Source organism: Hyla sarda, chromosome 1, assembly GCF_029499605.1.
Source record: "Hyla sarda isolate aHylSar1 chromosome 1, aHylSar1.hap1, whole genome shotgun sequence".
Taxonomy (NCBI): Eukaryota; Metazoa; Chordata; class Amphibia; order Anura; family Hylidae; genus Hyla; species Hyla sarda.
This window is the reverse complement of record NC_079189.1, coordinates 465,596,977-465,619,925: the sequence shown is the minus strand read 5'-3', so window position 1 is coordinate 465,619,925 and position 22,949 is coordinate 465,596,977. Positions and strand designations below refer to the sequence as shown.

The 22,949-nt window shown below is 42.1% G+C and overlaps 1 protein-coding gene across 1 annotated transcript; it reads left to right on the top strand.

Annotated features, from left to right (window-relative positions):
- The first annotated feature begins 65 nt into the window (after positions 1-65).
- PPP1CC (protein phosphatase 1 catalytic subunit gamma) lies at positions 66-22,619 on the top strand. The gene is made up of 7 exons (XM_056536124.1): positions 66-298; positions 13,005-13,136; positions 15,446-15,676; positions 15,893-15,997; positions 17,393-17,616; positions 18,622-18,756; positions 21,648-22,619. The coding sequence occupies exons 1-7, from the start codon at positions 244-246 to the stop codon at positions 21,735-21,737; spliced, it is 972 nt and encodes a 323-aa protein (XP_056392099.1). The 5' UTR covers positions 66-243; the 3' UTR covers positions 21,738-22,619.
- Positions 22,620-22,949: the final 330 nt, after the last annotated feature.

The window sequence follows — 22,949 nt, the reverse complement described above, 5'->3', positions numbered from 1 at the left end:
CTCAGCTTTAAACAGTTCCTCTCACAGTAGGGAGATCCGTGCGCGGGCCGGCAGAGGAGGCGGAGGGGATAGCGCCATTTTGTGCTGTTCTCGGAGACTGTAACGGAAGCGGGGGAAGAGGCTTCAGACGAGCCGCACAGTCGCCAGCGTCTTCCGCTGTATTTGACCGCTTGACTCTCTCGCTAGTGTCACCACTTTACTTGGTTACCGGTCTTAGGTTTCTGGGCTCAGTATTCCGAGGCCATGGCGGATGTCGACAAACTGAATATCGACAGCATCATCCAGCGGCTACTAGAAGGTGAGGCTTCCCGGGAAGGCCCGTTTCTGTGTGACAGAAGAGACACCCCCTGCAGCCCTATGGTACATGCCCAGTGTTAGACGGGAAGGTGACGGTATGTAGTGGTATAGCTGGGGCCCGGGGGTGTCTTATTCTCCATCGCCCTGTTTTCTCTTGCCTGCCGAAATGCTGGAAATTGTAGTTTCTACACCGCTGTACCGCGGCCGTCATAACATAGATGTTATTACTAGTTGTGTCCTGTTCAGACGGATGAGGAGGCGCTGCGGTTATGACCCTGCGCCACATTCTGGTCACCGGGGGAATTATCAGCCAGTAAGTTTCTGCGACGTCCAAGTTCATTGCCGGGATCAGGAGCTCAGGCCCCGGGGGGAGAGTATGGAGCTTGTGGGGAACAACCAGGCGGGTTTTGTGACCAATGTGGAATTCGCGTTTATTATTGTGCAGGCGATTTAGTTGATACTGGTCATGTATGATTTGTATGGTCTGTAAGACTGTTCTCGTTCTTTATTTTAGGGCTTAAATACAATGCATTTCCAAGCAAATACATAATTCAAATTATATTTTTTTTTGTCCATAATATACCCTAAATATGTGATGTTTTACACCCGCAATGGTTAAAACTGAGACAAATCTGATCTGTGCAGTGTCTGAATTCAATGGTAAAACACCTACATGTGAACATAGCCTGATTGCTGTTACCTCCACAGTCATGGTAGGAATCAGTTTATTTCTCTGCCTCTTATACCTCTTATCCATTGCCAGCAGTAATCAGTGATCTAAAATCTTAATAGATGGAAGGGTGTTTTCACACTAGTGAGCAGTGTCTAGGAGGCTCAATTTTAATTCATGGTTTCCCAACCAGCTGGCTCTCAACTACAACTCCCACCATGCTCAGTCACCCAAAGGCTATTGCAGAATGCTGGGAGTTGTAGCTTTGCATTAGGGTGGGTTCACACCACGTTTTTGCAATAGTTTTTTTTTTTTCAGGTTTTTGATAAAAAACAGGATTCCTCAACCGGACTAAACTGTATCAAAATGTGTACAAATTTTAATCTGTATACGGTTTGAAAAGTGATGTCCAGTTGAATCAGTTTTAAGAAAACCGCATACATTTTGAACTTTTCACTCCATTATGAATAAAGTTTCACTTGTTTGATTGAAATTCCAAGAAAAAAACTGTGCAGTTAAAAACTGGATGGAACTGTACACACATACAGTTCCCATTGACTCCCATGTTAAAAAAAATAAATGTATACGGGTCAATACGGTTTTTCACCTGGACCAAAAACCGTGGTAGGCCACGGTTTTCTGTCCAGAAAAAAAGTGAAAAAACGTGTGGTGTGAAAAACGGACACAACCGTATGCAATATGGTGCAAATGGTTTTGACTGGAAAGTCTATGGGCACGGTTTTCTGTACAGTTGCATATGTTTTTTTTTTTTTGTTTTTTTTTAAACCGTATCCAAAAACTGTATAGAAAATCGTGGTGTGAACCCACCCTTAGCAGGAGAAACCAAATTTCAGAAGGAAGAGGAAGTCTGACACTCAAGGAAACTGAGCTTAAAAACACAACTGTATTCATTACAAAAAGTAAAATACACGTCAGTGTTTCCCAACCTGTGTGCCTTGAGCTGGTGCGAAACAAGAATTCTCATCATACCCAGGCAGTGTTGGAGATGTAGCCTTGCAACAGCTGAAGGCACACTGGTTGGGAAACATTGACATAGGGTTTGTCCACACGTACAGAATCTACTGCATGTTTTCTGCAGCAGATTTTGCTACCCATTGAAGTTAAGAGCAAAATCAGCTGCACAAAATATGCAGGAGATCCTGTACATGTGAACATGCTCTTATAGTATCAAACCTTTTGATGCGTTACAGATCTAGAAAATCCTTTATCAAGGTATGGCGAGTGGTTCTGTCTCTTTATTTTATTTTTTTCTTAAATTTTTTTCTTCTTACAACAGCACTGTAGTTGGAAAGCACAGATTTTAACCCCTTAAGGACCCGGGGTTTTTCCGTTTTAGCATTTTCGTTTTTTCTTCCTTGCCTTTAAAAAAAAAATCATAATTCTTTCAATTTTGCACCAAAAAATCCATATGATGGCTTATTTTTTGCGCCACCAAATCTACTTTGTAATGACGTCAGTCATTTTACCCAAAAATCTATGGCAAAACGGGAAAAAAATCAGAGACAAAATTGAAGAAAAAAACGCCATTTTGTAACTTTTGGGCACTTCAGTTTCTACACAGTACATTTTTCTCTTTATTCTGTAGGTCCATACGATTAAAATGATCCCCTACTTATATAGGTTTGATTTTGTCGCACTTCTGGGAAAAATCATAACTACATGCAGAAAAATTTATACGTTTAAAAGTGTCATCTTCTGACCCCTATAACTTTATTTTTTTTTTATTTTTATTTTTTTTTTGGGTTTGGGGCGGTATGAGGGCTAATTATTTTTTTGCGCCGTGATCTGAAGTTTTTAGCGGTAACATTTTTGCATTGATAGGACTTATTGATCACTTATTTTTTTCAAGATATAAAGTGGCCAAAAATGCACTATTTTGGACTTTGGAATTTTGACCGTGCGGTTTAATTAACGATATATTTTTATAATTCGGACATGCGGCGACACCATATATGTTTGTTTTTATTTACAGGTTTTTTTTTGGGGGGGGGGGGGAGAAGGGTGGTGATTCAAACTTTTATTAGGGGAGGTGTTAAATGATCTTAATTCACTTTTTTATTTTTTTGGCAATGTTATAGCTCCCATAGGGGCCATAACACTGCACACACTGATCTTTTACATTGATCACTCGTTTCTCATAAGAAACCAGTGATCGATGATTCTGCCGCTTGACTGCTCATGCCTGCATCTCAGGCACTGAGCAGTCATTCGCCGATCTGACAGCGACGAGGCAGGTAGGGATCCTCCGGCTGTTTGGGATGTTGGGCGATCCCAAACAGCTCCCTGAGCTAACCGGCATGGTTTTTGTTTCACTTTAGACACGGCGTTCAACTTTGAATGCCACGTCTAAAGGGTTAATAGCGCGTGGCACCGCGATCAATGCTGCGCGCTATTAGCCACCGGTCCTGGCTGTTGTTAGAGGCCAGGCCTGACCTGCTTTGACGCGGGGCCATGCCGTGGCCCTGCATTATAAATCGGGAGCAGACTCGTGACGTACCGGTACGTCATGGGTCCTTAAGAGGTTAAAGGGGTACTCCGGTGGATTATTATTATTTTTTTTTTTTTTAAGTGGTGCCAGAAAGTTAAACAGATTTGTAAATTACTTCTGTTAAAAAATCTTAATTCCTCCAGTACTTATTAGCTGCTGAATACTACATAGGAAATTTTTTTGGGACCACAGTGCTCTTTGCTGACATCTGTCCATTTTAAGAACTGTCCAGAGAGTAGGAGAAAATCCCCATAGAAAACATATGCTGCTCTGGACAGTTCCTAAAATGGACAGATGTCAGCAGAGAGCACTGTGGTCATGATGTCAGCAGAGAGCACTGTGTTCCAAAAAGAAAAGCATTTCCTATGTAGTAGTCAGCAGCTAAGTAGTACTGGAAGGATTAAGATTTTTTTTCATAGAAGTAATTTACAAATCTGTTTAACTTTCTGGCACCAGTTGATTTAAAAAAAAAAAAAAAATTCCACCCGAGTACCCCTTTAACTCCTTGGGGACGGCGCACATTATAACCCTAAAGATGGGAGCATTTTTTCCAATTCTGACCACTGTCATTTTAACCCCTTAAGGACTCAGTGTTTTTTCGTTTTTGCACTTTCGTTTTTTCCTCCTTACCTTTTTAAAAATCAAGCCTTTCAATTTTCCACCTAAAAATCCATATTATGGCTTATTTTTTGCGTCGCCAATTCTACTTTGCACTGACATTAGTCATTTTACCCCAAAATGCACGGCGAAACGGGAAAAAAAAATCATTGTGCGACAAAATCGAAGAAAAAATGCCATTTTGTAACTTTTGGGGGCTTCCGTTTCTACGCAGTACATTTTTCGGTAAAAATGACACCTTATCTTTATTCTGTAGGTCCATACGATTAAAATACCCTACTTATATAGGTTTGATTTTGTCGCACTTCTGGAAAAAATCATAACTACATGCAGGAAAATTTATACGTTTAAAAATGTCCTCTTCTGACCCCTATAACTTTTTTATTTTTCCACGTATGGGGTGGTATGAGGGCTCATTTTTTGCGCCGTGATCTGAAGTTTTTATCGGTATGATTTTTGTTTTGATTGGACTTTTTGATCACTTTTTATTCATTTTTTAATGGTATAAAAAGTGACCAAAATACGCTTTTTTGGACGTTGGAATTTTTTTGCGCGTACGCCACTGACCGAGCGGTTTAATTAATGATATATTTTTATAGTTCGGACATTTACGCATGCGGCGATACCACATATGTTTATTTATTTATTTTTTTTTTTACAGTTTTATTTTTTTATGGGAAAAGGGGGGTGATTCAAACTTTTATTAGGGAAGGGGTTAAATGACCTTTATTAACACTATTTTTTTATTTTTTTTACATTTTTTCTGCGGTGTTATAGGTCCCATAGGGACCTATAACACTGCACACACTGATCTCTCATCCTGATCACAGGCGTGTATTAACACGCCTGTGATCAGTGTTATCGGCGCTTGACTGCTCCTGCCTGGATCTCGGGCACGGAGCAGTCATTTGCCGATCGGACACCGAGGAGGCAGGTAAGGGCCCTCCCGGTGTCCTGTCAGCTGTTCGGGACGCCGCGATTTCACCGCGGCGGTCCCGAACAGCCCGACTGAGCAGCCGGGTCACTTTCGCTTTAGAAGCGGCGGTCAGCTTTGACCGCTGCTTCTAAAGGGTTAATACCGCACATCGCCGCGATCGGGACCGATGCGATATGATGCGGGATCGCGGCGCGATCCCGCTTCATATCGCGGGAGCCGGCACAGGACGTAAATTATACGTCCTGCGTCGTTAAGGGGTTAAACATTAATAACTCTGGGATACTTTTACTTTTCATTCTGATTCCGAGATTGTTTTTTCGTGACATATTCTACTTTATGTTAGTGGTAAATTTTTGTCGATACTTGCATCATTTCTTGGTGAAAAATTCCAAAATTTGATGAAAAAATTGAAAATTTTGCATTTTTCTAACTATGAAGCTCTCTGCTTATAAGGAAAACAGACATTCCAAATAAATTATATGTTGATTCACATATACAATATGTCTACCTTTGTGTTGGCATCATAAAGTTGACATGTTTTTACTTTTGGAAGACATCAGAGGGCTTAAAAGTTCAGAAGCAATTTTTCACAAAATTTTCAAATTCGGAATTTTTCAGGAACCAGTTCAGTTTTGAAGTGGATTTGAAGGGCCTTCATATTAGAAATACCCCATAAGTTACCCCATTATAAAAACTGCACCCCTCAAAGTATTCAAAATTACATTCAATAAGTTTGTTAACCCTTTAGGTGTTTCACAGGAATAGCAAAGTGAAGGAGAAAATTCTAAATCTTCATTTTTTTTTAGACTTGCATGTTCTTGTAGAGCCAGTTTTTGAAATTTTACAAGGGGTAATAGGAGAAAAAGCCCCCCAAAATTTGTAACCCAATTTCTCTCGAGTATGGAAATACCTCATGTGTATGTCAAGTGTTCGGCGGGCGCAGTAGAGGGCTCAGAAGGGAAGGAGCGACAATGGAATTTTGGGGAGTGAATTTTGCTGAAATGGTTTTTGGGGGCATGTCACATTTAGGAAGCCCCTATGGTGTCAGAACAGCCAAAAAAAAAAAAACATGGCATACTATTTTGGAAACACCCCTTAAGGCAGGTAACAAGGGGTCCGGTGAGCCTTAACACCCCACAGATGTTTGACGACTTTTCGTTAAATTCGGATGTGTAAATGGGGGGGGGGGGGGGGGGGAATAATTTGTAACGCAATTTCTCCCGAGTACGGAGATACCCCATATGTGGCCCTAAACTGTTGCCTTGAAATACGACAGGGCTCTGAAGTGAGAGCGCCATGCGCTTTTGAGGCCTGAATAAGGAATTTGCAATAGTGGTGGACCCGATTACAAGGATGGGGCTTGTCTCCACCAAAACCCTACAGCAGTGTTTCCCAAACAGGGTGCCTCCAGCTGTTGCAAGACTCCCAACCTGCCAGCACAGTCTATGGCTGTCCGGCAAAACACTGGGAGTTGTGGTTTTGCAACAGCTGGAGGCGCCGTTTAGGAAACACTGCAGTATGAAACGTTTTTACATTTTTTTTCGGGGGGTGGCGGGCGACCTGTAAGGGGGTGTATATGTAGTGTTTTACTTTTTTCATTTGTTAGTGTAGTGTTTTTGGGTACATTCACACAGGCAGGGGTTCACAGTAAGTTTCCTTGAAGGAAACCCACTGTAAACCCGCCTGTGTGAATGTACCCTGTACATTCACATGGGGGGGGGGCGCCCCAAACCTTCAGCTGTGGCAAAATGAAAACTCCCACAATGCACTGACAGACCGTACATGCTGGGAGTTGTAGTTTTACAACATCTGTAGGCACACTGGTAGGGAACCACTGAGTTAGAAAAAAGACTCCTAGCTCAGTGATTCCAACCCATGTGCCTCCAGCTGTTGCAAGACTACAACTCCCAGCATGTACGGTCTGTCAGTGCACTCTGGGAGTTGTAGTTTTGCTGAAGGCACACGGGTTGGAATCACTGAGTTAGGAAACAGACTTTAGCTCAGTGTTTCCCAACTAGTGTGCCTACAGCTGTTGCAAAACTACAATTCCCAGCACGGCCAGACAGTCGGGGATGCTGGGCGTGTAGTTCTGCAATATCTGGCCCTTCAGATGTTGCAGAACTACAACTCCCAGCATGCCTGGACAGTCTGGGCATGCTAGGAGTTGTAGTTATGCAACAACTGGGGAAGAACAGTGGCCTCCAAACTGTAGCCCTCCAGATGTTGCAAAACTACAACTCCAAGCATGCCCAGACAGCCTTTGGCTGTGTGGGCATGCTGGGAGTTGTAGTTTTGTAGCTTTTAGAAGGCCATAGTGAAGATCACTTATCGCGATCTTCACTGCAGCCTTCTCAGCTGCAATTTCTGGCCGCCGCTCTTCCTGCATCAGCTGCTGCTCCGGGATGCCGCCGCCTCCTCCGAAGGTCCAGGTAAGCCGGGCCATGCTCCCCCCTCTCCACCCATGTTCCCCCGTTCTGTACAGACTTCCGATCGGTGGCCAGAGCAGGGGAAATGAACTCTAACCCCCCCTCGCCCCCCTCTTGCCATTGGTGGTCAGCCTGACCGACCAATGGCAGGGGAAAGGAGGGGGTGGCAACCCTGCCACCTCGCTTCTATCTTTTAGGCTGGTCGGAGCGGTCTCTGACAGCTCCGATCAGTCTTATTTTCTGGGAGATCGGGTCACGGCAAATCGCAGGTCTGAATTGACCTGTGATTTGTTGCGATCGCCGATATGGGGGGGGGGGGTGTCTCATGACCCCCCTAGGCATTGCCACGGGATGCCTGCTGATAGATATCAGCAGTCATCCCGGTCCGATCACCGCCCAGCGAGCGGCAGTGATCGGAAATGCAGAGGGCATATGGATACGCCCTCCGTCCTTAAGTGACGGGATGCGAGGGCATATGCCCTTCGTCCCCAAGGAGTTAAGCAAATCCAGGGATAAGTCCCATCACATGCCATGTTGACTTCTGTCATTTTAGCCTGGGATGAATGCATCTTGGTTTTCTGGATGGAGTAGTGGTCATCCATGCTATTTTGAGCTGGTTCCTGTCAAAGAAAAAAAAAATCTTTGTAATTTCAGGGCCCTCTGTATGACATGAAGTTATATACATAAGGGATTCCTCCATGGTGTATACATCTGACGCACTCCTGATGCAGTGTAAAACTTTTAAATGTACACAGTTCCTGGAATGGTATCTTGTCCTGGATCAGAGACGTAACCTGCAGGCATCTTGTCAATAACCTGTACCTTGAACCTTTTTGAGAGGATTCACTTTCACTAAATGTTGCTCCTGGAAGTGGTTTCTCTGAACTGTGTTCAGGCAGGGAATTAAACTTCAGACTTTGACCTATGGTACATAGTCTGTTTTTCCACACAGTATGTATTGACTTACATATCTAGAATTTGTGCCATATAACTTGCTTATTTTTTGCAAAAACAAACTTCATCCTGTTAGGTTTATAAAGTAATTGAGCATACTTGCCTTGCCCTCACTGTTGCTTATGCTTATTTGCCCTGATGTGCTCTGCTGACATTCTGGGCCCATTGTAGCCAATCACTGAGGCTGTAATGGACCGACAGCAGGGAGAGCGCCCCATCAGTAGAATTAAAGGCACTGGACAGGTGAGGGAAATATGCTAATTTTTTCTTCTCAAGCCTAAGAGGCTGTAGTTTAATAATTGTAATAACACTTTTTAACCATTATGTAAAGCTGCATTACATAGAAATAACAATTTTTACAGAGAATTGCAGTTTACATGTTTTTAGTAGCAGAACCCTAAAGCTGTCCATACACGTATCTAATGTATGCTGGATCTGCAAATGTATAGTCATTGTCGGCTGTGTAAGCTTCAGTACTAAAACTTTGAGAGAGTTTTCACATGGATAAGTCATCATAACATTAGCCCATTTACAACCAGTCCCTTTTTAGTAAAAAGAAAAATTGACAAATAGCCCTGCAGCTGCACTTTCATCCTGTGAACTTGCTCGTTTGCAACATTGTTGCTGCTTTTCTCCACCCTCCATAGCTACTAACTGCCACATCTGTTACTATACTGTACAAATAGCAGGACATAGTTATATGTACTGGGAGATGTTCTTTTGGGGACATTTCTTGAGAAATATGAAGTTTGTCTTCTACCACCAGTATGCTGCATATTTCTCAACACAGCACCAAGAAGGTATATTTTTTAATAGTTTTTTTGTGACTAAAGGAAAAATCTATAAATTTTGTGGAATACCATTCAAATTTCTGACATAACTTTGTTACCCACTTGCACAATACGCCTGTAGATGAATACATTTTAGGGAGTATGTCTTTTAACCCCTTAACGACCAAGGATGTATATTTGTCTTTGGCCGGCTCCCGCATCATATCGGGTCAGTCCCAGCATGTATCTGAAGCTGGGACCCGGGGCTAATAGCGCGTGGCAGCGATCGCGGTGCCGCATGCTACTAACCCTTTAGACACGGCGTTCAAAGTTGAACACCGCGTCTCAAACTAAAGTGAAAGCTGCCCGGCTGCTCAATGAGGCTGATCGGTACCACCGCAGTGAAAATGCGGTGTCCCGATCAGCTGGGATATGAGCGGAGTTTCTCTTGCCTTCCTCCGGCATGTCCCTTTGGTGATTGATTGCTCAATCTTGGAGCAATCGACCACCGATAACACTGATCAATGCAAAGCTATGGCTTTGCAGTGAACAGTGTATAAGATCAGTGTGTGCAGTGTTATAGCTCCCTATGGGGGCTATAACACTGCAAAAAAAACGTGTAGAGAGGGAAAAAAGTTAATGAGATTTAACCCTTTCCCTAATAAAAGACCAAATCGCCCCCTTTTCCCATAAAAAATGTAAATATATGTGGTATCGCCGCGTGCGTATATGTCCGAACTATAAAACTATATCATTAATTAATCCGCGCGGTCAATGGCGTACGCATCAAAAATTCTAAAGACCAAAATGAATAAAAAGCAATCCGAAGCTCCGATCAATACAATAATTTTTCCCCCTCTTTAGCTATAATTTAGCTATAGTTTGTCTACAAAAGGTTTTGTTTAACGTGAAGGATATTTGGACTGTGAAAATGGGTGAGATCAGTGATAATAGTGCATCTTGCATACATCTGGTCTTGTCTTTATTAAAGGGGTACTCCAACCCTAGATATCTTATCCCCTATTTAAAGGATAGGGATTAAGATGTCTGATTGTGGGGGTCCTGCAGCTGGGGGACCCCCACGGTAAGACATCTTATCCCCTATCCTTTGGATAGGGGGATAAGATGTCTAGGGGTGGAGTACACCTTTAAACTTCAGTGTGGCAAAAAATGCTGCAAATCAGTACTATAATAGGCCTAATGGGCTTGACAGCTGATCATTTACGTATTTGGATGACACGTAGTGGTTTCATGAGTGACATGACTTTCTCTGATTTTAAATCTACTGTATCAATGCTTGTGCTGTGTATAAATGCTTGTCAGCCATCTGTTTCTACTCTCAGATGTTGGGGAAATTGCTATGTATAGTTATCTCTATTTTAATCTGTACTGTTTTTTACCAAACACAAACTATTTTTTTAGAATTGTGTGCACAGTTGTATCTTATACGTAATTATAGAATTCACCATTAGGTTTTATTTGTCATACAATTCCATTTTCCCAGTTTTATGACAACCATACATAGATGAAATGTTAACCTTTTCATTGGATGGTCCGTAAAGTTAAAGGTATTAAAGTGCAGCTGTTGCCTAGAACAGGCTTGTGAAGCTGCACACGCAGTGCACAAGGTCTTCACAATCTTAGGTATATTGACAGCCAGCGTGCTCTAGGGCTGGGCAGTATGACCTAATGTGTATCACTGTAGTTTTGTAACTTATCACGGTTCCACTGTATATAATGGTATTTCCCTCCCCTGGGCCTGATAATTCATTCATTCCTTAGGGGGAGGGGCCAAACCGATATTGCAGTATGGGGAAAAATTTATATCGTGCAGGACAAAAATTTTAGTATTCGGTATGAACCGGTATACCGCCCAGCCCTAGCATGCACACAAAAGAACTGCACAGTGCAGGCAAGCAGTGTGTCAATCAACTGTGTGGTGTAGCTGGAAAGAGGCGGTGTGACCTGGAGAACAGCAGACCCTGGGACATGCCTCTTGGTTTGCCTGATTCCAGGAGGACTAACAGGCTTTTTCTGAGTATACAGTAGGGCTGGGCGGTATGGCTAAATGTGTATTGCGGTATTTTTGTAACTTATGGCGGTTCCACAGTATATAACTGTATTCTCTCCACCCCACCCCCCCAAAAAAAAAATTAGCCCAGCACTGTCTCCATCGGGGTACTGCTCATGTCACCCGCAAGCGCTACCTCCTCGTCCTCCTGTTTGTTGCTGCCGCCGGCGCTGACACTCTGTAGCTGTATCCCTATGCCTGGGATGCAAAAGGTAAACAAAACAAAAAACTTTAAAGGGTAACTCCCACCATCCTATTTTTATTTTTTGCTAGCCTGTTGCCCTTTGAAGCAGCAATCTGCTTACTATGGGCAGATGGTCAACTTGTCCTTTAGCAAAGGTTTTGATAAAACTACCCACCTTCCTGAATGTATGTTACGGTAAACAACCCATAAGGGTAGTAAGTAGAGATGAGCGAACTTACAGTAAATTCGATTCGTCAAGAACTTCTCGGCTCGGCGGTTGCTGACTTTTCCTTCATAAATTAGTTCAGCTTTCCGGTGCTCCGGTGGGCTGGAAAAGGTGGATACAGTCCTAGGAAAGAGTCTCCTAGGACTGTATCCACCTTTTCCAGCCCACCGGAAAGCTGAACTAATCAACTGCCGAGCCGAGAAGTTTGTGACAAATTGAATTTACTGTAAGTACGCTCATCTCTAGTAGTAAGCTGTTGCACTGGCTCATTGGCTAACTGTATATTTTGCATAGGTTTGAGGCTTTAAAAACAAAAAAAAACATAGTTTCGTACTGCAGAATGAAATTGTTCAGCCTATCAAGTGTTTTCATTGGTTAAGTAGGGTTTAATGGTTTTCCAGCAAAGTTGGTAAAATGAGATATTTACACATAAATTTGACTTTTAAATGTGCTGAGATGCGCCCAATAGGAAAAATTTGAGCTAAAGCTGCTGGCAAAATGCCAGAAGCACCATTTTTGGCTGATCATTTTCAGTTGCTGAAACTTTGCATCGCTAAGGTGCTTAGTCACTCACAAAAATAGACTTATAGGGGGATATTTATCAAAGGATTTAGACTGGTTTTTCTATCTTAATTTGTCGCACAGAAAGTCGCAGTCTATGTGCGACTTTTTTGCGACTTTTGCTCTAGAGGATTTTTAGAACATAATGCATGCTAGTCTATTTTAGACTGAAATGCATTGGTGCTGAATTTATCAAAAGCGTCTTTTCAGCGACAAGTCGCCTCAGCTGAAAGTACGCCGAAATGTCAGACCATGTTGGAGTAGGTTAAAATATAGACTAAACCATAGATCATGCAGTCTGTGCACAGAATTTATCAAGAGCCGTGCGCCTTTTGATAAATCAGGCGCACAATAGACCAGCCTAACTTTCTGTAGTTTGGTCTATATTGATGCGGGACATAGACAACTTTGATAAATATCCCCCATAGTCTCTGGGACTGAGTGGCCGCTGCCTTTCATACCCAATGGTTTCCATTAGGCACAGGGCAGTAAGACAGCCTGGGTTGGTAATGACTTCAATATGACCGGATGAACATAGCATATAGGATGGTTGACAGAATCTGCTCCAGTATGTCTTAGTTACCATTAAAACTGAATAAATCTAAAATGCCACTTTGGCACATGGATGTACCCATTTCCCAAAAAGAAACTAATCTTTATCTGTGATTATGCTGGAAATAACCTGTTAGTCTTTCTTGTCGTCCTCATGATTTTGACATTGACTGACTGATTCTTGAATGCTGTCACTTATATATATTTTTTAAACTTTTTTTATTTGTAGTAAGAGGATCAAAACCTGGTAAAAATGTCCAACTTCAAGAAAACGAAATTAGAGGGTTGTGCTTGAAATCTCGAGAAATCTTCCTCAGTCAACCTATTTTACTTGAACTTGAAGCACCTCTTAAAATCTGTGGTAAGTACAGGTTTCATTTTTATGTAGTACAATTCCAGTAGTTCTGTTTTTGTCTGAGGTTAGGATTGTTTTAAGACCATTATCTCTTTAAAGCTCTAGTGCACTTACTTACCTTATCAATATTCTGTATGCCTGTACGGTTTATTACTTTTGATGTTCTTATAATTGCAAGATTTAGCAAGATTACATTGCAAGTAGAACCAAAACCTTTCAAATAGCTGGCTTCAGAAATCCTTCCTCGGCTAATTGTCTGAATGGCAATATGATGTGTTGAGCCCATGGACCAGTCTTCCACTTCCAGGGTTACTCCTCCTTAAAGAGGATCTGACACCCTTTTCACTCGCATTAAACCCAATATACTGGGTTAAAGTGCGGTTGAACAGCTTTACATAAAGTACACACTTACAGCATGTGTTTTGTAGGTTAGTCTTCCAGCTGCATTGCGCAATGGAGGTGGGGAGCCGGCTTGCCCAGCTCCCCGGTCTTCTCCATATTTTCCGTCTGGCCATATTATTCAAGAAAGTGAGCACTCTTTGTAGAATTGTTCATCCATGCTGTACCCAGTAGTGTGTGTGTGTCACACGCCACCCAGGAACTAAGACTTTCCCTTCTTGTTTGTTCTGTTTAACCACTACAATCTCATGTACCTAATGTGCAATTGCTTTAGTGTAATGTATACCAGGAATGTCAGGAGGATGACACTGGCTTGGGAGCCAGATGCCACTTGTTGGCCACCACATGTTGCTGGCCTACTGCTAAAACTGTTGACTGCAGATATCCTGACAGTTAGCCCTTTAGATGCTCTGCTCAGTAGCAACCCCAGAATCTAACAGGGCAACAGAGGGAGAAACAATTCGTTAGACTGATTTGGCTCTGCCAAGTCTGTGTTCTCATTTTTGTGGCTTATGAGTGATACTGCAACTAATTACAGCATGCGTTTTTGCAGCTTGGTAAAAATCTTGCGTTTTACTCTGCTTGGCATAACTTGCATAATCGTGGTAAAACGTATATGTACCACGATTGCAGTCGCTTGTGGCAAAACTTGGGAAAATTATATAACTCTACTGCGAATTCGCAACAGCGTGTGAACTAGGGATCGACCGATTATCGGTTTGGCCGATAATCACGATTTTGGGCATTATCGGTATCGGCAATTACCTCGACGATTATCCGATAATGCGCCACCCCGACCGACCCACCGCACCGTGTCGCACCCCCCACCACACCAGCCCGGCCCCATTGCCTCCCCCATCCCCGGTTTTATAATTACCTGTTCCCGGGGCCAACGCTACTTCTGGCTCCTGCTGCATCCTTCGTTACGCTGTGCGCAATGACGAGTGACGTGACCGCACAGTGACAGCTCTGGAGGACTCCACCGGGGCCAGATGTAGAGTGGACCCTGGGAACAGGTAATTATAAAACCTGGGATGGGGGAGGCAATGGGGCCGGGGCGGTGCGGTAGGGGGCACGGAGTGGAGCGGTGTGGTGGCGGTGGGGGGGCGCGCTGTGGTGACAATAGGACTCAGGACCCCCGGACTGGCAGGGGGAGAGAAGCAGGTCGCGGTCTATGGCACCGCAAAAGCCGCTGCAGTTCATTGATTTAAAGCGCCTGCTTTAAATAAATGATCTGCAGCGGTGTCGCAGGGGGATAAATAGCCGATAATGTATACCGGAATATTGGTATAAGTTATCGGCCCTAACCTCCACAGATTATCGGTATCGGCCCTAAAAACGATATCGGTCGATCCCTAGTGTGAACCCTGCTGCCTTGTGAACATAACACAAACGGGCATAATACGCTGCACTACTGCAGCATACTATTACAGGCTCCTTTGTGTGATAGAGGCAGGAGGTTTCACGCAGCATTTGCAGATAGGGATGTATTTGCATACTAGCAATGTAGCCTATTAGTCAGAAGCAGATGGAACAATTTTTGGGAAGCCTATCAGGCTGAATTTGTGTGAGGGGGCGGGAATTCCCACTCCCCTCGCACCTCTAGGTGGAGTTATGTTAGGGGAGGGAGTATAAAATGTCCCTGTATCATGTAGGCGGGGCGTATGTGACGTTTGCGGAACCCTCCCAACCCTCCCTTATCAATTCATCATAGGGCATGCCCTCTTCAGGCGTGCCCTCATACGCGGTTATGGGCACAATTCAACCGCTGAGTTAGTCATTCTCATTGGTGTGTGTGTGTGTTTGTCATTCTGAGCCTATGAAAGATTCTTGCTGTACAACCTTTTTATTTTTTTTTATATATAATTGCTCACTTGTGCACGGACAGACTTGTTTATACAAATTAATCTTTGTAGGTGATATTCATGGGCAGTACTACGATTTGCTGCGGCTCTTTGAATATGGTGGATTTCCTCCTGAAAGCAACTACCTATTTCTTGGTGACTATGTGGATCGAGGGAAACAGTCCTTGGAAACTATTTGTCTCCTTTTGGCATATAAGATAAAATATCCAGAGAATTTTTTCCTCCTTCGAGGAAATCACGAGTGTGCCAGCATTAACAGAATCTATGGATTTTATGATGAATGTAAGTATGTGTGCATGCTGTGGACATATGTAAAAGGTATGTGATGCTATTAGTCTGGATTTCTGCAGTTCTTTCGAAACAGATGGCTAAATTAGAGTTTGCCTCATGCTTTTTCAGTATGAAATGGTAAGAGAAATGCTGCTGAATGATCAGTTGGGCTCTCTGAAATTGCCACCTGTTGCTATATGAAAATAATCTTTTAAAATTTCTCTGTAGGTAAACGAAGGTATAATATTAAATTATGGAAAACCTTTACAGACTGCTTTAATTGCTTGCCAATAGCGGCAATAGTAGATGAGAAGATTTTTTGCTGTCATGGAGGTAAGTTATGCAAAATGTAAAGCCCACTCGTAGGCATTGTTCACATATAGGAACTTCTGAGTATAATCTGGCACAATAAAAATTTAAGCTCTGAATTGCCATTGCAGCAGAATTCCTTTGCTTTTGTTCTGCTGCACCATGCATTCGGCAGAATTTCTGCAGGGGAAGAATCTTCCACAGAAATTCTGATTCTGGCCTTTGAAATATCCATTCTTTCCGCAGAATACACTCAGAAATGCATTGCAATTAGAGATGAGCGTAGTTACAGTAATTTGATTTGTCTCGAACCTCGCGGCTCTGTAGTTGCTGACTTTATCCTGCATAAATGAGCTCAGCTTTCAGTTGCTCCGGTGGGCTGGAGACTCTCTCCTAGGACTGTATCTACCTTTTCCAGCCCACCGGTGCACCTGAAAGCTTAAATAATTTATGCAGGCTAAAGTCAGCAACCACAGAGCCACGAGGTTCCTGACAAATCAATTGCAATCTATGGATTTGGTGCATTTTCTAGCACTTGCATGTTATGCTTGGGCCCACAGTGTTCTGCTGTTTGAACGTAGCCTGAGGCTGTATAACTGTGCATCACCTGGAGTCTGTTCTATATCAACCTTATAGGACCAGCCTATTGTTTCGACCTTCAGTACAAAGCAGTTTTGTGTTTCTTGCCTTTTTTTCATTAAGAGGCTTAATGAACCAACGTTTTGTCCCATGTTTATCTGCCTGAAACAAAAACTGGTGTGATTTGCCCATAATCAATACGACTCTTCATAACTAATGAATAGTATAGTTGAATATAAATTTTCCTGGTGTACCCCTATTGAGTACCAACACACCAGGGTGTACACTTCCTCCCTGTGTCCTTAAGGCGTTAAGCTTCAGCCAACGAACTTTTAAGTTGACCACTTTTAATATGGGAAGTAGCTGCATCAAAACTGTAGAAAAGCCTTTCTGGGGGCATATGAAAAGCAAAGAACATGCCCCCTTGTCGGCTTTCTGAGCTGCTTGTCGGTCAGTGCAACATCGTGAAAAAAAACTAAATCCACTTGTGTGTACACGCCCTAAAGGCTTATTCTTTAAACAGATTTTCAGATTTTCTAATGGCAAGTCTATGAAAATCTGCAGCACAATACGCATGTGTGAACATAACCTTTTTTTTTTTTTATAGCAAAAAACTACAACAATTTTAGTTTACTGGATTGTAAACCTGTCTTTCACAACTTGCTGGCATTATAATTATGATTTATCATATTTTTTTTTTTTTTTTTTTTACTTCCAGCTATGCTGAAGTGCAGCTTGTTACTGTTCAGTACAGCAAAACTGTGTACAAGGCCTCTAATTGTCATGCAGATAGTGTATTAACATGGTGAGTCCTGGACTAACAAATTGCTCTTTGAACAGGTTTATCTCCAGATCTTCAATCAATGGAGCAAATTAGGAGAATTATGCGCCCTACTGATGTTCCGGATCAGGGCCTGTTGTGTGATTTGCTTTGGTCTGATCCTGATAAAGATGTGTTAGGTTGGGGTGAAAATGATAGAGGTGTATCCTTCACATTTGGAGCTGAAGTTGTGGCAAAATTTCTTCACAAACATGATTTGGATCTCATTTGTCGAGCTCATCAGGTATGTAGTGTTTGTATCTGCTTTTATTGGCCCAGATGTAAAAAAATTTTTTTTTCTTAAGCCAAAAGTTTGTTTTACCTATAAACTACTACTCACAGCTCAAGTTTTGTTAACTAGCTTTGGTAAAAAAAAAGCTGATGTTTGCTATGGGCAAAACCATAGCAATCTTTTTTTTTTTTTTTTTTTTTTTGTGTGAACAGGATTTTAATCAAACTAGAAAAGGTATTTTATGTTTACATGGTGGTCTCTGCACAGGCTAGTTGTTAGTGACTTTGCTCTGTAGTCCTGTACAACACTTTAAACAGTCCCTGTCATTTCAGTTAAACTTTTTTGACATGTCTTGTGAAAAGTTATGATTAGTGGGGAGCATGAGCTATGATTAGAGAACTAGCAGGAAGATGCACTCAATAGCACGCTTGACTCCTCAACATTCGTACTCCTACGGCCCCATTAAAGGAGAACAGTGGGGACATTTTCATTTACCCAGTGCCCAGGCTGCAAAAAAAGTTTAACTCCCCTTCCTTTGTTCCCCTGTTGTGCTGATATCTATGTCTCTGTCCTCTGCTGCTGGTCTGCTTCCTGGGGATGGTGACTCATACTGCGCTCAGCGTATTACCGGCCGCAGCAATCCCCTGCCTCGGCTGGTGATGTAAGGAGCCCAGGCAGAAGGGGGGACCCAGGCTAGTGGGTGAAATGTGCTTCTCCCATTCATTCTCCTGATCAGTGGGCACTGAGCCAATAAACTCTTGATATGCCAAATGTTTTTTAGTATTGATATGGAAACTTAAAGGACCTCTTTAAGTTTCCACATCAGCACTAAAATATCCCAGTGCTTCCTGCCTCAATTTGCACTCAACCATTGTCTGCAGTAGGACAAGAATATTCCAACCCTGCCCCCCTTGGCTAGGCCAGTGAGCTGTTCCACTTTTGGAAATGGAACACTTCTAGGATTCTGTGTTAACTTTATATGAACTAATGTGGTTTATTTGTTTTTTGGGTAACCAGGTTGTTGAAGATGGATATGAGTTTTTTGCAAAAAGACAATTGGTGACACTTTTCTCTGCACCAAACTATTGTGGAGAATTCGACAATGCCGGGGCAATGATGAGTGTAGATGAAACCTTAATGTGCTCCTTCCAGGTACGTAAACACCTTTTTGCACCTGAAAACAAGCCAAGTACAACATTTCCAATTTGAGTTAAAGTTGCACTCTTTTTACGTGGGAGAAACTTGTGCTACAAATTGGTTGTCAAAGACCTGTACCTGTGTCTATAGCAAGGGCCACCTCGACCTGTTTGGCCTTCTTGCAATGGCTGTGATAATATGTAATAGCAGAGAAGCTTTTTTTAATGCAGTGCACATAAATCCCGCAAATGTTAATGGGGGTTAATGTTAGTGGCGTGAATAGGATAGAACCTCAGGTTCCAAGACGGCATAGCTCTTGGATCTGCTGTTTATGCAACTCCTATTAAAGGAAATCTGCAGGATAGGGGATAAGTGTTTGATCGCAAGGGGGTCCCAGCCGTTGGACCTCCTGCGATCTCCTCTACAGGGCCCTGGCTCTGCTGCGGCTCTCCCCATTACACCGTGGCAGACATGCTCCCTCCATATATCTCTCTGGGAGAGGTGGAGATGCAATGTTAGTGCAGCATTGCCTCTCCCATAGAGCTGAATGGAGGGGGCGTGTCTGTCGACCTTAGTGAAGTTGACACGGGTGCTAGCTGTGCAGTGCCGGGTCCCCGTGTGTCTGCAGTTGGACCCCTGCGATCAAACACTTATCCCCTATCCTGTGGATAGGGCATAAGTTATTTACCACTTCAGATCTCCTTTAGGGTACATTCACACGTACGCAGATTTGATGTGCAGGATTTTCTGCTGCAGGTTTCAATGTAAACTAAATGGCTGAGTACAGCTTTAAATCGGCAGTTAAAAATCCTGCGCTTCAAATCTGCGCAGGATCCTGTATGTGTGAATGTCCTCTTAATGGGAGTTGCGTAAACTGTAAAACAGCTCTGGTTTTCTGTCCCTGCTGTGGTGTGTGTGTGTGTGTGTGTGTGTGTGTGTGTGTATATATATATATATATATATGTGTGTGTGTGTGTATATGTGTGTGTATATATGTATATGTGTGTGTATATGTGTGTGTATATATGTATATGTGTGTGTATATATGTATATATATATATGTATATGTGTGTGTGTATGTGTGTATATATTTCTCCTTAAGGACTCAGCGTTTTCTGTTTTTTGCATTTTCATTTTTCCCTCATCACCTTCTTCTAAAAATCATAACTTTAAATTTTGCACCTAAAAATCCATATGATGGCTTATTTTTTGTGCCATTATTACTTATGCAGTGACATGGCTTATTACTTTGCAGTGACATTAGTCATTTTACCAAAAAATCCACGGCGAAACGGAAAAAATCATTGCAAAAAAATTTCATTTTGTAAATTTTGGGGACTTCCGTTTCTACACAGTGCATTTTTTGGTCCAAATTACACCTTATCATTATTCTGTAGGTCCATACGATTAAAATGATACCCTACTTATATAGGTTTGATTTTGTCCCGCTTCTGAAAAAAATCCTAACTACATGCAGGAAAATGTATATGTTTAAAAGTAATCTTCTAACCCCTATAACTTTATTTTTCCGCATACGGGCCGTTATGAGGACTCATTTTTTGCGCCGTGTTCTAAAGTTTTTATCGGTACCATTTTTGTGTTGATCGGACTTTTTGATCGCTTTTAATTTATTTTTTTTGATATATAAAGTGACCAAAATACACTATTTTGGACTTTGGAATTTTATAGTTTGGACATTTACGCACTCGGCGATACTGCATATGTTAATTTTTATTAGTTTTTTTATGGGAAAAGGGGGGGTGACTAAAACTTTTATTAGTGAAGGGGTTAAATGACCTTAAAGGAAATCTGTCATCAGAATCACCCGCACTAAACCTGTTACACAGGCTTGTAGTGCGGGTGATCCTGATTAAAACGCTCCTTACCTGGTTAAAAATGGTTCAGCGCTTCTTAAGATCTTTATTTTTAGCTTTCTGTTATTCCCTGGCTTGGGACTCAGTGGGAGGTGTTATAATCTGGGACTCGGCCACACATCATTCTAGCTGGGCGGAGCTGCCGCCCGGCTCATGAATATTCATGAACTTATCCTCGCGGCCCTCCCCACCAGACCTAGAAAAAGGAGTTAGATTACGAGGATAAGTTCATGAATATTCATGAGCCGGGCGGCAGCTCCGCCCAGCTAGAATGATGTGTGGCCGAGTCCCAGATGATAACACCTCCCACTGAGTCCCAAGCCAGGGAATAACAGAAAGCTAAAAATAAAGATCTTAAGAAGCGCTGAACCATTTTTAACCAGGTAAGGAGCGTTTTAATCAGGATCACCCGCACTACAAGCCTGTGTAACAGGTTTAGTGCGGGTGATTCTGATGACAGATTTCCTTTAACTTTTAAAAAAAAAAACTTTCAGTGAACACCTATGCACACACTGAACTCCTATGCTGATCCCTGCAAAGCCATAGCTTTGCAAGGATCAGCGAGATAGGGGCTCGATTGCTCAAGCCTGTAGCAATCAAACCCCGATCGGACACTGCGGAGAGAGGTAAGGAGACCTCCGCCTGCGTCCCAGCTGATCGGAACATCGCGATTTTATCGCGATGTCCCGATCAGTCCGACTGAGCTGCCGGGAAGCGTTTACTTTAGTTTTCAGACGTGGCGATCGCCGCGTCTGAAAGGTTAACAGTGCACGGCACAACGATCTGTGCCCTGCGCTGTTAGCCTAGGGTCCCAGCTATTGTTAGCAGCCGGGACCGTTGCAGGGTCAAGGCGTGACCCAGTTTTTCACACCAGGACCGGGCTCAGGGCATATAGGTACACCCTGAGTCCTTAAGAGGTTAAATAAAAATATATATTCTTATAGCATCAGAATTCAGTATTAAAATTTTGTATTTGAATTTTGCTGTTTTTACCTTCTTGGGTTAACGTTTGTTCCTATTATATATTGTCAGATTCTAAAACCTGCAGAGAAAAAGAAGCCCAATGCAAGCAGACCTGTAACGCCACCTCGAGGCATGATCACAAAGCAGGCAAAGAAATGAGTGTCCTTCTCTCCTTGGACTTGTATTATAGTATATAATCACTTTTTTATTTCAAATTGTGTAATGTGTACTGGTCCGCTCCATCCATCTAGATGTTGGTGGCTCCTTTTCACAACTTTATTTGTTTTGCTTCCCTTTTTAATTGTATTTGCTACAGCGCTCACTATTTTTCTTTTCAGTCTGAAAGCACCTACTGTTTTGCTCCCAAATTGGTTTACTTTATGCCAGTGTTACTGTACACTCCTGTTCTCTTTAATCCATGTAGCTTTGTACAATTCATATTAACTGTAAATGCTTGTTTACTACTTTAGTACAGAGGGCACGCAATGGCTGGTGAGAGAAGGAATGTCACTGCTAGAATTTGCCTATTGTTTATACAAACCACTGTGAAGAATTTTTTTTTTTTACTTGTTTTAAAGGGATATTCTTTTAAAGTCATGTCCACAATTGTATAGCCATTTTCAATGAAATATCTCCTAAACTCCCAAACTTTGCCAACATCACTGGTTTGATGTATATTTAATTGAAGCACATTTTCCCGTACTGTATTCTTTAACTGAAATTAAAGCCATTATTTTAACTGTTGTGTTCAATTTCCTACAACTATAATCTGTACCAGTGTATTGCTCATGTCTTCCACAGCAGTGAAGTTTGACTTGCATCTGTAGTGTTTGCATGGTTACTGAAAAATAGAGAGAATGGTTAATAAGACATTTAATGCACTTCCTAATGGCATTAGAAAATGTGACTGGATTTAAAATGGCCCTAAAGATATAGTTACCACTTATTGAGCTATCTGAATTACGATATGCCAAAGTTGTCACTTTAATGTTTACCAGCCTTTTTTTATTTCTTAATAAAATAAAAAAAAAAACTGAGCGAATGTACAGTATATTTAGTAGATTTTTTTTTTATGATCCAATAAATCTCTCATAAATCGCCTGTCACAGACGGGTGCTAAGATAAACCTAACTTCCACATAATACAGATGCATTGCCTTCTGGTGGCTGGATAAACTATCAGTGAACACTAGTAATTGTTGGCAATGTGCTCCCTGGTGTTACATATAGAATATTAATTTTTGGTCTTTGATGTGACAGATGAAAAAGCTTAAGTCCTTGACTTTGTTACAAATGTTAATAATGTTCTTGGTGTACCAGGAGTTTCATGTATCAAGCATGCATGAGGTTTTTAAGGGTGCGTTCCAACCTG

Bases quoted from the DNA above. Each gene is read 5' to 3' on its own strand.
- PPP1CC (XM_056536124.1), top strand. From the start codon at position 244: ATGGCGGATGTCGACAAACTGAATATCGACAGCATCATCCAGCGGCTA. The intron at 13,137-15,445 runs GTAAGTACAGGT...TAATCTTTGTAG, and splicing joins AGCACCTCTTAAAATCTGTG to GTGATATTCATGGGCAGTAC. The intron at 15,998-17,392 runs GTAAGTTATGCA...CTCTTTGAACAG, and splicing joins GATTTTTTGCTGTCATGGAG to GTTTATCTCCAGATCTTCAA.